This window comes from Melozone crissalis, unplaced genomic scaffold (genome assembly GCF_028551555.1).
Source record: "Melozone crissalis strain CALT ecotype California unplaced genomic scaffold, PUWL_Pcris_2 ptg000033l_1, whole genome shotgun sequence".
Classification (NCBI taxonomy): Eukaryota; Metazoa; Chordata; class Aves; order Passeriformes; family Passerellidae; genus Melozone; species Melozone crissalis.
This window is the reverse complement of record NW_026535811.1, coordinates 16,727,206-16,741,732: the sequence shown is the minus strand read 5'-3', so window position 1 is coordinate 16,741,732 and position 14,527 is coordinate 16,727,206. Positions and strand designations below refer to the sequence as shown.

Here is a 14,527-nt window from a genome sequence, read left to right as displayed (position 1 = left end):
TCAGTGTCCTGGGAGGGCTGGCTGGGCATCCTTGCCCTCGGCGGGCGCTTGCGGCTTTTCCTCCGGCACTGGCTCCAGGTCTGGCACCTTGTGGCTCGCCTTGGCCACGGTGAACCTGCTCATGTGCAGCGCTTCCTCGTACACGGGAGGGGTGTCAGGGGCACAGAGGGGTGGGGTGCCCTGGGCAGTGCTGTGCGAGTGTGCCACGGCTAAAATCCTCCTGGCAGCAGGCCCGAACACCGAGTGGAGAGCTGCAAGAGAGGAGAGCAAAGCTGTTTGCCTCACCCTGAAGGCATCGTGTGGTTAGAGGAGGGCAGGGATACCCACAGGGCATAGGATCTTCTCTTCCCACAGCCAGAATGTTTTCCTTTTCCCACTCCTTCAGCTTTCCCTAAAAGAGTATGTGTGTGAAATCCCACCAGCAGCATCCCTCACTTCCTCTCTCCTGAAATGCCACTGAACTCCTATTCCACCCAAACACGTCTCACAACTGACACCTCGGCTTGCAGCACGCACAGAGGTCGCTTTCCCTCCATCCTGCCATGAACTTCCCTCCCTGTGCCAGCCCCGGGGCGTCACCAGCTGGGCCTTACAGGCTGCTGAAGTGCCCAGCATGGGGCAAGGCCAACTCACAGGTGATGGTGCTCTGCAGGGTGCTGTCATGGTCGAAGGCGATGACGGTGACCTCGTAGGGCCGGGGGCCCGCCTCGTCCCCTGCCTGCTGGCACTGGAAGCAGCACCTGACGCACACAGAGACCAGGCCACACAGCAGCAGGAGCCCCCCGAGCACCAGCACCAGCCTGCAACGGGAGGGCACACGCAATGAGGACAGGAAGGTTTTGTTTACAGGACACCTCCTAATGTCTCTGATTGCTTACAGCATGGCTAACCTCAAAGCTGAACAGTCACCTGGGGCTTTGTCCAGCTGAGTTTGGACAGTATCCAGGGATGCAGATCCATCATTCCCTCCAGGCACCTGTTCAAGTGCTGCACCATCATCAGGGGAAGCATTTTTTACTCCTGTCTAATTAGAATTTTTCTGTCTTCAGTTTGGTCAGCTGCCTTATGTGCTTCTACTGAGCACCTCTGAGAAGTCTCTGTCTTTATTTTCTCTTAAGCTCCCCCCTGGGTAGTGGAAAACTGCAATTACTTTATCCCCTTAGCTTCCTCCAGGCTGAAGAAGACTGGTTCTTTTTATTGGCTTTCCAGGGCACTGGCTTCAGTTTGCCAACATCTATTTTGTGCTAGGGGTCCAAAACTAAGAATGCCAGACATCTCGTCATGAGTGACAAGCAGAGAGGAAAAATTGGACCTTGCAATCTTCTTCAGCCCTCCAGATGTTCAACAACTACCATCCTTCTTAATCTCATCCTGGTGGGAATAACTAAGAAATCAGACGGAACTTACTTTAAAAATCAGTTTTTTGAATTTTGGCATATGGTGCCATGAATAATTTATTAATAGTGTTCATATGACTAAATATGTGGAATAAAAAAGGAGGCGGGTGGGTCAGCTTTTGTTAAAGGCAGTGAGATATCTGAGGGGTTGCCTTACTCTTGTGGAGATTTAGAGAATCCCAGGAAAAAGGAGAGGGTGGCATCACTCTTGAGCAGGTCACATTTATTCCCATCCTATGCTACTTGAATTGTCTAAAGATGCAGATATTTAGAGTAAACATGTTGTCTTACCAGATATACCACAGATGGTTCCATTCTGTACCTGAACAGCTGAAGAGAAGAGGGTACAAAAATAGTTATCTACAGAACACCAAATAAAGGCAAAGATCCCTATGGTACCCTGCTCCTTCTCCCCTCATGATCCTCACTCACTGTCCAGATTCCAGATGCCACAATGATGAAACACTCACTGTGCTTTGTGAGGGACACAGCTGTCCAACCTCATCAATATCCCTGCTGGGTGAATTTCCCTTCTCTTGGCTTTATATCTTGATTGTTTTATTGATATTTGTCCTTGCCCAATTCCCTTTGCAAACCTTAGAGATCTGCATTCATGTTTGTTTTTTTTTTTTTGTCAATATATCATTTCCGTTATTCTTAAAAATTATATAATTGATAATAATATTCACCAAAGTGGTATATTTTAAACCATTTTTTCAAGGAAAGTTTGATTCTAAATTCATAATCCCGGTCAATTGAAATTACACCAGAAGGCTCTTAACTATTGCAGTAATGCAAATAGGCAGCAGGAGCAGTACCACACAATCAGCATGTTGATCAATAAAAATAGTAATTTGTACAGTTCATAGTGACAGTAATAGTGATTTTACATGAATTTTTAATACAACTAAATAAGATTTTCTGGAAAATGTCAACCATCAGGTCATAACGCCCATGTCCAGTATTGCCTTTTCTCTAAAGAAGAGCAAGATTGACAAATACTTAACAGTTCAGTGTTAAGGCAGCCTTCCTCACCTCTCACGTGGGGGAGCTAGAAGGAGAAAAGCAGCAAAGACACAGCTAGAGTGAATGAAATCTTTGTCAAATGCATCTTGTATATCTTTCATATTATGATAGATCTCCTATGGATCTCTCGTATTATGGATCTCCTATGGTAAGGACGCACTGTTATCTACCTTCCATTGTTTCTATTGTACATTTTGCTGTAGATTTGAAGTTACTCTTATGAATACTCTTGTTTCATATATTAACTTCCTGTGGTCCTTAAAATCTTACTTAGTACTGTTCTGAACTTCATGATCACCACAACCTTCCCTTCCTCCACTACAAGCCATGTCATTCTCCAGCTGTAAATCCTTCTCCACGCTCAAATATTAAGAACCTTCTTCCTATTATACCCACCCTGGCTTGAAAACTGCTCTGTGCCTCCAGCACTCCTACCCTTTTCATTCCTTTTCCTTGGGTACCCTGATGTCTAAGTTACCATCCCTGCAATAGGAGCAAATATTATCTTCTCTGTGTGTGCCTTTTAAATGTCCAGCTCTTTCTAATACCTGGGAAATTATTATTCCTAATGGCCCTCCATCTTTCCAAGGAAACTCCATAGCTAAGCAGAGACCCCATGAAGAGGAAAGTCAAAGATGAACTTACCCATGAGAAACTCCCTACAACAAAGCAGATCATGTCTGAGTTATGCATCCCTGGAAGGTGCTTCTGTGGCCTCTTGGTGTTTCAAGCTGCTTGGAGTCTTCTTGTCCTTTCTACTTTCAGTTCATCCTCACCAGTCCAGTGGCCAGGAGAAGGAGCAGCTTCTGTGCTGTGTATTGAATCCTACTCTGCTTCTTTCTGCCCTTCAGTTTTTGCTTTCCCTCTTTTCCTTTTTATCACTGGCAATTCCTGATTTTTTTTGCCTGTCTTTTTTTGTTATTCTATTGGCCCGGTTCTCTTCCTCTTTTGAAGGGATTTCTAAACCCTTCCAGTCAGATCAGGAGAGGAGCAGTGGCTACAGGTTCTTACTTTAGATGTTTAACTAGTTCAGTGAAGGGCATCATGAGATCTCTGTGGGCCTGACCCTTCCCTTCTATGAGCAGAAAGGGTCTCTGAGTTTGTTCATTCCCAATTATTTCTCTCCCCGCCCCTACCCTGAGGGGAGTGGGTTGAAGGTCATGTTACTGACCTGTTTAATTGGAGTTCAGATTCCTCTCCATCCTCCAGTACCTTTCCTGCTCCTGCACTCACATTGTCCTACCTCTGACCATCCAATCTACTGACTTGGAAGTGAAAGAATTTGCCATATAATAACTATATCCATATATATATATATGCATGCAGTTACATGTATATAAACATATATATGTGTATATATATGCAACATATATGTATGCATATGCATATATATATATATGTATATATATATATTCATATGCAGCAACTCTTGTACTTCCCATTTTAAGGCTCTGCCATCATCCCTCTTACCTGTTCATGTCCTGTTCATGTCCTGCATTCCTGCAGCTGAGAGTCTGTTCACTCACAGGTCCCTGTTCACTCCAGGTCCCACTCCCAAACTTCCTGCAAGGCCAGATAAATCCCCCTCAGTCCCTTGCAGCAGAGGGATTACACGTTGATTCTCCTGTCCTGGATACCAGTAATCCTACAGCTGGTTATATTCACAGGCTTCATTCAATGACCCATTAATTTTCTCTGTCCTGCAGAATTGCTTAAAATTTCTGTTAGTGCTCGTGGCTATGCACAGTGTTATTACAGTCATGTAATTGGGTTCTCCTAATCTTTCTCTTTTGAATAGCTGGGACAGAAAAAATACTCTGCAGTAATGTGTAACTATTTGTGTTTGGGAACCATCTAGGACTGGTGCATAAATGTTTGTTGAAGGCAGGACAGCAGCTAGTGAGACATGTTGCCCCTTGTTGCAATCACAGCCCTTTCACATTAAACTGGTGAATCATTAGCCCTGGTGGTGCAGTTTAGAGTTGCAGAGCAGAACCAATGGATTCATGAACTCAGTGTTTTCTCCCAGGGCAGGCTAAAACCCATTTGCCATTCTCTAATTATAAAAGCAGTAGTGCAGTATAAACATGCCTTAGCAGTAGTTTATCCATCCATCCATCCATCCATCCATCCATCCATCCATCCATCCATCCATCCACCCCACTGGAAGGAGGTTTCTAATGTACAACAAAGAAAGAAAGAAAGAAACATGACCTGCTGACATTGTATTTATATAGGAATTGACCAAGTCTTTTGGTGTCCTTCTCCTAAATTCTTTGTGTACTATCGAAGTATTAGAAGGAAAGTCCCAGCAGAACTGTAAAATAGCTTTTCTTGTATGCATGGCTTTTGAAACTGGTGGAATTCAATGTGGAAAAGAAGTACAAACCACCAATGTTCCCAGGGCTTTTTATTATCAGTGTGATAATTCAACAGATCATGATTTTAGCTGAAATTCAGTCATATGATAATCTCAAATTCTGGGATGATCCAAATGCAGAAACAGCTGGAAAAGTGACAAAAAATTCCCTAAAGAAAAAGCTGCATGTGACATGAAACAGTGACCCCTCCAAAAGGATATTGTAATTAATTCTTACTGAAACTTATTGATTACTATGGCATTGCTATTAACACTCTACTTCCAGTGTTACGAAAAATAGGTAAAAATACAAACTCTTTAACACCACTGTAGCATTAAGAAGCAGGGATTATTTATTTGGCTGGATGCATGTGGGGATATCCTCTGAATATTGTGCATGCTGAGTACAGAAATAGCTCCTATTTAGAGGCTTTATTTTGCACACATATTCATTGATTTTCCTGGAATAAACATACATTTGATAATCATTTCCCCAAAATCATTAACACATTTTCCCTCCTCTCTGCAGATGTGTTTTTCTGTCCTGGGGGTCTTTTTGGTGGTCCCTGGTGGCTGGTGATCCCAAAGTCAAACCTGACTGCCTGGTGAACTGATAAAAGTTGGCACAACTGGGCTGGCTCCTCTCCAGTTCTTCTTCCTACAGAATGGGCATGGTGCAGTTCCATAGGCCAGTGGTTTTTCAGGAATCATCATTGTCTTGGCCCACCAGGTGCAAACAATTCTTCATCTGGTAACATTCTCCCCTTAAGCCTCGTGAAGCTTGTCTTTAGGTGTTCCAGGAGGTGGCCTTTTCTTGCTTATGGGATTGTTTTTTAAACAAATTGGACATTGCACTGTAACAGATTTTTCTATTTCAGTCATTCCCAAATTAAATACAGAGTTTTGGAGACTAGATGTCAGGGACTCAGTTTCCCTGAGGGATTTTTTGTGTTCTTTTTCCATTACTTTCCTCCTTACAGGAAGTGGAACTATAACCTGCTGGCTGTTTGTTACCCACCATCCCTCTTGGAACTTAGTGGCTTTTGTATATTTTCTAAATATTGATCTTCATTGTCAGAATTAGCCTTCAATTAAGTCAATTTATTTTTGTGGCACTAACACAAAAAGAAGGTTGGGATGCCTTTTTCAGCCGCTCCTCAAGCTGCTGTGTCTGCCAGTTGGTTTCCCACTCTAACATTAGTTTGTCCTGATTGAAGTGCTTTACAATGCATCACTGCCACCTCCTTTGGTTTTTAACTTCTTTTAGAAGTTGTAAAATTTCTTCTCTGTGTTGAATAGATGATCCTTGAGCCAATAGCACTCCTCTTCCTTTGCTTATGGCTCCATGGGCATGAATCACAACAAATGCATATCTAGAATCAATCCAGATATTCACTCTTTTGCCCACTGCCAAGTTCAATGCTTGTTTTAGTGCTATTATCCCTGATTGTTGGTCTGATGTATTAATTGGTAAAGACTGAGCTTCTAATAGCTCAGTGGCAGTCACCACTGCCGATCTTGCCATCCATTTCCCATCTTTTATGAAACTCCTGCCATCTGTAAATAATTCTAAATCAGGACTCCCTACTGGTTCATTCTGCAAGCGGGTTCTGCTGGAATATACCTGTTCCATGGTTTGGAGACAATCCTGTGTCAGGGCTCCCTCACCTCCTGCCTTTGGATCAAGGAAAACTGCTGGATTCATGGCTGCTGTCATCTTTAACTCCACATCATCCTGTTCCATGAGCACAACTTGGTATCTGAGCATCCTGCTGGGATAGCCAATGCCCCTCCTTTTGCTCCAATATGGATATCACCATGTGAGGGACAAAAGCAGTGACGTGCTGTCCAGCCCTGAGCTTCCTGGCCCCTTGGATCAGGAGAACAGTTGCAGCAATCTCTTGCAAGCATCCTGGCCACCCTCTGCTCACGTTGTCCAGCTGTTGGGAGAAATAGCCCACAGGTCTCCTCCAGGTTCCCAGCTTCTGCATCAGGACCCCCAGGTCCCCTCAGGTTATCTGAGCATCCAATTTCCCCCAGAACTCTCTCCCCATCAAGGGGACTGGGCATTAAAGCATGTATAGAAACTGATGAGTAGTGCAGTTCTTTCCTAATTTAAATTTCATGGGCTGTAAAAATGACCAAGTTTCACTTTTCTCTGTAGCAACAGTTATATTTACATTTACCACATGTACCAATTTACATTTAACTATTAGCAATTTGCAATTTACAATTTACCAATTTACATTTACCACATCCTTACTAAGTTTTCCTTTGCCTATGTTCAAAACAGAATAAGTTGCCCCTGTGCTTATCAAAAATTCCACTTCTTTTTTCCCCAGCCTCAGGGGTTCAGCTGGGGTAGAAACCCCAGTTTCCCTTCAATCTTCATCCTCTCTGTTAACAGCCTGTAAGGCAGGGTCCAGCTCCCCAGCCTGCGGCCATTCCCGCTTCCAAGGCCCCTTTTCCCTTTTCCTTACCAGTGCGCTCCGGTTTTCCTCTAATCCTCTGCCGGGAGGCGAGGGGAGCCTCCTGCCTCCCCTTCCCCTTCTTCAGCCTCGCCTTCCTCTTTCTCCTGCCCTGTTGGGCGGTCCCTTAGCACCCTCTAGAGTTCCAAGTAGGTTTTTGTGGCTGTACCTTTCCTTTCCAGCCTGTCACATTTCCTTTTCTCGACCTATCTCTGTTTTAATATGCTTTCCAAGCTTCATCTGACAACTTTCTTGAGTCACACCACTCTGGTCCTTCGATTTTCTGGAGTTTGTTTCTAGTATCTAGAGCCGGATGTGCTATAAAGAAGGTATATTTCTATATTTAGAAACTATTTCTATCTTTACAGAAACTATAAAGCTAGTTTCTAACTGCACAGCCTCCTCTAGATTCTCAGGATCCAGATTAGTGTATTTTCTGGCAGTCACCTTCCATCATTTGATGAAAGTCACAGTCCTGTCCTGTTTTACCTCACACAGTTTTGACCAGTTCATGGCTTTCTGTCCTGCATGCTTCACACCAAATAATGCCCATCAGTGGTACCTTGCTAAGTGCTCTCCAGCCCAGGTAAATTAGGGTCCCACCTTGGGTCTGCTGAAGGAGAATGTTGATCTACAGTTGCTTCTAAGTCTCTATGAGCACGTGCCTCCTCCACCTGCTTTCTACACCATCTTTTTTTCTGTACTAACCAATGTTAACTAATAAATCATCACTTGTATATCATTTCAGTCAGGGTCTTGAGTCCTACTTATGGGTCCCGGTGTAACTCCAGCTGTTTGGGTCAGCCCTGGTTTAGCAGTTACAGGATCCCAGGATCATTTGGTTGGAAAGGGCCTCTGAGACCAGCCAGTCCAACCTGTGACTGATCACCACCCTATCAACCAGACCATGGCTGTAAGTGCCTTGTCCAGTCTTTCTTTAAACACCTCGTGAGACAGTGACTCCATCACCTCCCTGGACAGTTCCTTCCACTCCAACCTCACCAAATTACTTTTAGATTTTTCCACATGTCAGGATAAGGACAGTCCCTTGCTTTCTGCCTTCTTTCCTTTTCTCCACTGCTTCAGCTTGAACTTTTTAATAAAACTGCCCCCCAGCCAACCTTGCAGACAAATGGTGTACGAAATTATCCTGTGAAGTGAGGCCAGAAAGGCTTTGGCTAACCCAGTTTTTAGATGCTCCTCCTAAAAGCTGCAGAGAACACAGGCTTTTCTCTTCAGTGACTGATAGTGAAGCAGTGCCACATGTTGTGCTAATTCCACATGTTGTGCTAATTCCACATGTTGTGCTAATTCCCTTGATTCAGCCACATAACACAAAAGAAAGCAAGAACTAGAGTTCCCTGGCATAGTCCCCAAAAAGCAAGACAGCAGCTAATGCAAAATAATGAAAAAAGTGCAGTTTTATATAGCTAGAGATGAATGAAGTGAGTTTTAAGCCCACCAACCAATTTGAAATGACTGCATATGCCAGTGTCCATGAATCCTGAAAAGTCAGAGCTCAGGATCAAACAAATTCATTGTGAGCTCATCCATGAGGGCCATCACAAGGGGAAAAATATACTGTACATATCCAGGCTCATGTTACAGCTTCAGTGGTGTCACTCCTGTGCTTTCTGCTGCAATTCAGACACAAGGAGGGTCCACACACCGAGTAAAATGAAGAAATAAAGATACAGGGGAACAACTGTGGGGTGCAGTCGATTAACTTTTCCCATGAGTCTGGGAAATGATGCTGATGTTGCTTTTCTCGGGGGCACAGAAGGAAACTCCGACCTGAAACCAGCAGTTCAATGGGTGCATCAGTTAGTTATTTATGGTTGAGCTATATGTGTCAGATGGCAACAGGTAAAAGCTCAGTTAATTTCTCTGGTGCTGCAAGGACAATGCTTTCATAACTATAGAGCACCCACAGGTGAGCACAGCCCCCCCTTGATTTGTGATCCTCCTTTTGAGTTTCAGTAAATGTGATGCCTCTGAAGTCCAGCCCTATTTAGGACACAGGGTTTTACTTCATTCTGTTTGTACAAGGTGTACAACACAAAATGTAAAGGGCCTCCTGAAGGAAAGGAATTGACTGAAAATGCACTGTCTTGCCTATCTGGGTTGTGATGTGGTTCTTTCATGCAGAGTGGTCAAAGTCCCCTCTGCTGATAGCAGGAAGCTGATCTTGCTTCTTCAGGGAAACTGCTCCCAGAGATTTCTAAGCACAGAGGAAAATTAGCAACTTGCTAGACTGAGGTGACTACCCTGTCTGGGACTTTTGTAACATCTAAAACCAGACTCCAGTCTGGTTTTCCATGCCCTCATATGGATGCAGATTTGAATTTACCCCTCCCTCCTCTGCAGGGGAAGAGCAGGAGGCAAAGAACTGTCATCCTATGTGATTTCATAGGGAGAAGGCTTGGAGTTTCTGGACAACTAATAGCTGAGACTCTTGGACAGCACAAACTGCAGACTTTCCCTCTGTATTTACACCTATAGATTAAAGTAATCTATCTATCTCCTCAGCTACACAGGTAGTCCCAAACCTTCTGGGAACAAGGATGTCCAACAAGTCTGATGTCCCGAAAATCTGTGAATACAAATATGTCGCAGACATCTTTTCATTAAAATCCTTTCATTAGGATTTTTCCTGCTGAAACTGAGAAGTTTCAGCAACAAGATGTAAACAATGGTTATCTGCTGCTGTGGAATGCAACAGGTGCACCTGTGATTGGCCCATCCTGGATGTTTACAATTAATGGCCAATCAAGGACCGAGCTCTCTCTGGGACAGAGTCGGAGAGAGCTCCTTTGTTATCTTTCTTTTCTATTCTATTCTTAGGTTAGCCAGCTTCTGAAGAAGCCTTTTCTTTTCTATTCCTTTTAGTATAGTAATAATGTAGTATATATATAATAAAATAGTAAATCAAGCCTTCTGATCATGGAGTCAACATTCTCGCCTCTCTCTCATCCTGAAAACCCCTGTGACCACGGTCACACAAATATGTTGCCAGATGGGCAATCAGGGACGATGGAGTACAGGTGTCACCTGCCTTTATGACAGATATGCCCTGTTTTACTAAATATGTGGAGCAGATGGAGTGGGGAATGCTCAGAGCGTCATCCAGCCTGGCCTTGGACACTTCCAGGGATAAGGCAGCCACACCTGCTCTGGGCAACCTGTGCCAGGGCCTCCATACTCTTTAAACTGAATAATTTCTTGCAAGTATCTAATCTAAACCCAGTCCTTATCTGAACTATTCCCCAAGTTGTGGTCACCAAAAAGAAATTAGCATTTCTAGAGCACAATATATCTCAGTCTTTTGTCGATTTCTAAATTAAGTGAGCTGTATCCGTTGTCATTACTGGTCAAAGTCTGCTGAGAGTGACCCTGCTGGATCTCCTCTGTACACACCTTGCAGGCTGTTCCCAGTTATCACACAGGGAGCTTTAGTGTCCCCTTGGACACTAAAGTTGGGCAAGATGAACTCAGTGTGTCTGGCTGTTTGTTCCTGTGCTTTAAGGAGTGTTCGCAAACTGCCTTGTTTGCTTTTCAGAAATGCTTTGGCTTCTTCTCACCTTGGCCTGGCTTTAGCTAAAAATGATATTTAGATAACTTATTTATGCCAAATACATGCATCCTTTCCTGCACATTGAAAAAAAAAATGCAAGAGAAAAAAAGACAAGATTGTCCTTTGGGTTACTGAAAAGCATTAGAAATATAACAAGCACTTATAAGCAATTTCAGGCCCCTTCTTTTTTTCCCTTTTTCTTCTCTCCACTTGATTGTTTTGCTAGGGTTTTATTCTGTGTCTTACCAGATCAATACTACATCTAGTTAAAATACACACAGCCTTCTAAAAGTAGGAGTAGGGAAAGGGGAAGAGAGCTAGGACTTCAAAGCTCTCCAACTAGTGTTATGGAAATATACACCCACCTGCCAAATTAACTCCCCAAATTCAGCTTCGTCTGTGAAAGGCCTTAACAAGGTGCCATGAACCACTGCTTTGAAGTGAATAACACCTGATCCTTCTGACTTGAGATCTTTTGACTGAGAAGTTCTGTGCTGATATCCCTGTGTCACCTCTGCTCTGCAAACAGGGGAAAGGCCTCAGAGATCCAGCTTCTCCTGAGTCAAGGACTGAACCTGAGAGCCCTGAGCACGAGTCCAGTAAAATCCAAAGCCTGCAAAATGCTTCAGGCTCACACAGGAGAGAATCTGAATTAATATTTTAAATGCTGAATGGTTTACCTGCTAAAACCTTTCTTTCTGCAGGAGATGGATAGATGGGAAATAAAAATTTTCCCAGCTTCTCTGGCACTTTCTGGATGCCTCAAAGCACAATCTGCTGTGTGGGCAGCCAGGGAATATTTTGAAGGGGTAGAGCAGATAATCTATAAGCTTTAGTGTAGGGAGTAACCATGGCAAACAAAGTGTTTGCAAAGGCCCAGCCTCCATGATTTCTCCCAATGGGCTCAAGTAGAAGAAAACTGATTGTCTTTCTCACCTATCCCCTCAGCTGAGCTCCTGCTTTCTGAGAAGCACTTCTCAGAGACAGGTACCTCGGGAAATGATGATGCCAGGCAGAGCACTAGACAGTCAGCAGCTTGTTTTATCCATGTGTATGCCTTTGGATGCCAGGCTGAATAATTCAACTGGTCTGGTGCTCCTTTGGCTCATATGCTAATGCCATCAGTCAATGCCATCAGCCCAATGCAAGCTAGCTCAGAAAGAAGCTTTGCACAAGACATGTCTGAAGTTATACATTCAGGTAGAAATAATTCAAGATAACTGATGACTAAACTATATGTTATGTCAATAATATGTCAGACAGCTGGCTCAGTTACCCCGGTGGCTGGCTGGACATCTCTTGGTGCCTGAACTGATGTCAGTGAAAAGGAGATTTACTTTCTCTCTGGAGGCAGAGACAGGCCTGCCATGGATGGATGAAAGGAGACCACTATTCAGGATATGCGGGAAGAGAATTAAGGTTATTTGGACTCAGCACTTAAAGGACTGGTCAGCCTGAGTCAGTGAATTATAGGGAATGGTCTCCAAATAAAAGAGGAACAGATCTATATATTTCCATTGAATCAAATGAATATGAGGGCTTTTTTTTTTTTTCATTTCAGGCTTTGGAAGATGCCTCTGCTTTGGAGATCTGCCTAATGCAGGTCACCAGTCAGCTTTTCAAAAAGCTTTTATTGCATTTTGGACAAGAAAACAAATGGAGCCCCCTGAAAACAAACAAAAATTTATAGCAAAACAACCCTCCAGAGCAAGGAATATGGATTGCTGAATCTGATCTCACCGTGGTTCCTTTTGCTGTAATATGAAAGAAGTAGTAACTCAGATATTGGTATTTCTACTCTTCAATATTTAACTGTGACCGTGTTCACAGGGGTCTTAGGATGAGGGAAGAGACGAAGATCTGACTCCATGTTTCAGAAGGCTTGATTTATTATTTTTATCATATAAATTACATTAAAACTATACTAAAAGAATAGAAGAAGACATTTCGTCAGAAGGCTAGCTAAGAATAGAATAAGAAAGAATGATAAAGGTTTGTGGCTCAGGCTCTCTGACCGAGCCAGCTGGGCTGTGATTGGCCATTAATTAGAAACATTCAACATGGACCAATCAAAGATCCACCTGCTACATTCCACAGCAGCAGATAATCAATATTTACATTTTGTTCCTGAGGCCTCTCAGCTTATCAGGAGGAAAAATCCTAAGGAAAGGATTTTCCATAAAAGATATCTGCAACATTTAACTTTGTTTCTTTTTCTCATTTTTTCAAATAAACCCACTTACCCAGTATGAAACATTTTTCTCTTAGTTCCCTGTAAATTCTGATTCATGCAATTATCCTAAGCTTACACTGATGTGTGATGTTTCACTTTTAAGAATACCATTCTAAGCCCACGAGACTCCACTTCTAAAAGCATTCATAGCTGTCAAATCAAATACAAGTCAAGTGATTGATCTTCTAGCTAGCAGCTGCACCATCCTCCAGAAGATGATACAGGACTTAGGTCCTAAAAGCTTCTTGCTCTTTTCAAACACAAAATCTTCCTGCCTATGATCCTGTACTACAGGGCACCATCATTTATATTTTCAGTGTATGACAAAAATACAATTTAAATATTGATTCCAAGTGTTTTAAATCCTTCGTTCTCTTGAAGTTTGCTTGCATAATAATGGATTATAGAGTAAAGCTAAAAATGGTGTCATTTAAATTAGGGTTTTTTCTGGGTTGAAAAATGAAACAAAGCATTTGTCAATGTTTCTCATTCTCTAGAGTTTTAATAATGATCCCCAAATCTAAGATAGTCACAATTTTCTCATTTGCTGCATAGTTAATCCTTCCCATTCAGGGCAGTACCAACACAGTGACACTGAAAAAGACTGAAGCTGTCTGGACACTCTCCTGGATATCCAAGCAAATTGTATTCCATTTGCCCTCTGTATGGCAGTTGTCTTCTGTTAAGTGGGCAGTTTTCCTTATCTGTTCCACAACCACTCCTCCCTCAGGAGAGGACATCTGCTGATAACAGGCTATTGAATGTCCCTGCATGGCTGATAAGAACTACAGCGTCCCATTGTGAGATGTGAGCCCAGAGGGAGGAGCCAAGCATCCCTAACTGGATATAATCTTGAGATCCTGGAACACCAGCACTGCTTCTCCACTGGATTCCCAGAGGAACAGCTGCCCCTTCCACTGGTCCAGGAGGGCTGCAGCCACAATTCCAATTGGACTGCTACTAACACCCTAACCAACAGGGTGCCAGGTTGTGTTCTGACTCTGTCAGTGTTGTTTTGGTTTACTGCATTTTTTATTTTATATTTTTATTTTCTTCCCTAGTAAAGAACTGTTATTCCTGCTCCCATATTTTTCACGTGAGAGCCTCTTAATTTAAAATTTACAGCAATTTGGAGGGAGGAGGTTTACATTTTCCATTTTGGGGGAGGCTCCTGCCTTCCTTAGCAGATACCTGTCTTTCCAAACCAAGACAGACACATTCTGTTCAAAATGCCCACACAGAATGTGTGCAGCAAGACATTTTAAGGTGCTTTTGGTAAGGATTTTTTTTCCTGTGAGTTGAATAGTCCAAAGGGCTATGTCATGTTATCAAATATAAATTACACATGGGTAACACTGAGGTGATAGGTAGGAACCAGACAGAGGAAGCCACAGGCTGCCTCTGTCAGTATTGTTTGAGAAGGTCATAAATGCTGTCAGGTCCAGATTCCTTCAATTATGCAAAACTTGA

General features: G+C 43.0%; 1 protein-coding gene across 1 annotated transcript; it reads right to left on the bottom strand.

Annotated features, from left to right (window-relative positions):
- Window positions 1-3,101, bottom strand: TMEM52B (transmembrane protein 52B). Its single transcript, XM_054282195.1, has 5 exons — window positions 3,069-3,101; window positions 2,405-2,448; window positions 1,689-1,727; window positions 634-800; window positions 1-251 (listed from the first exon to the last, which is right to left on the bottom strand). The coding sequence occupies exons 1-5, from the start codon at window positions 3,099-3,101 to the stop codon at window positions 1-3; spliced, it is 534 nt and encodes a 177-aa protein (XP_054138170.1).
- Between the last annotated feature and the right edge of the window lie 11,426 nt (window positions 3,102-14,527).

Excerpts from the sequence above, each read along its gene's own strand:
- TMEM52B (XM_054282195.1), bottom strand. The coding sequence starts at position 3,101 with ATGATCTGCTTTGTTGTAGGGAGTTTCTCATGG. Across the intron at positions 2,449-3,068 it reads TTGTAGGGAGTTTCTCATGG|CTCCCCCACGTGAGAGGTGA; the intron begins GTAAGTTCATCT and ends TTCTCCTTCTAG. Across the intron at positions 1,728-2,404 it reads GGCTGCCTTAACACTGAACT|CTGTTCAGGTACAGAATGGA; the intron begins GTTAAGTATTTG and ends TCTTCTCTTCAG.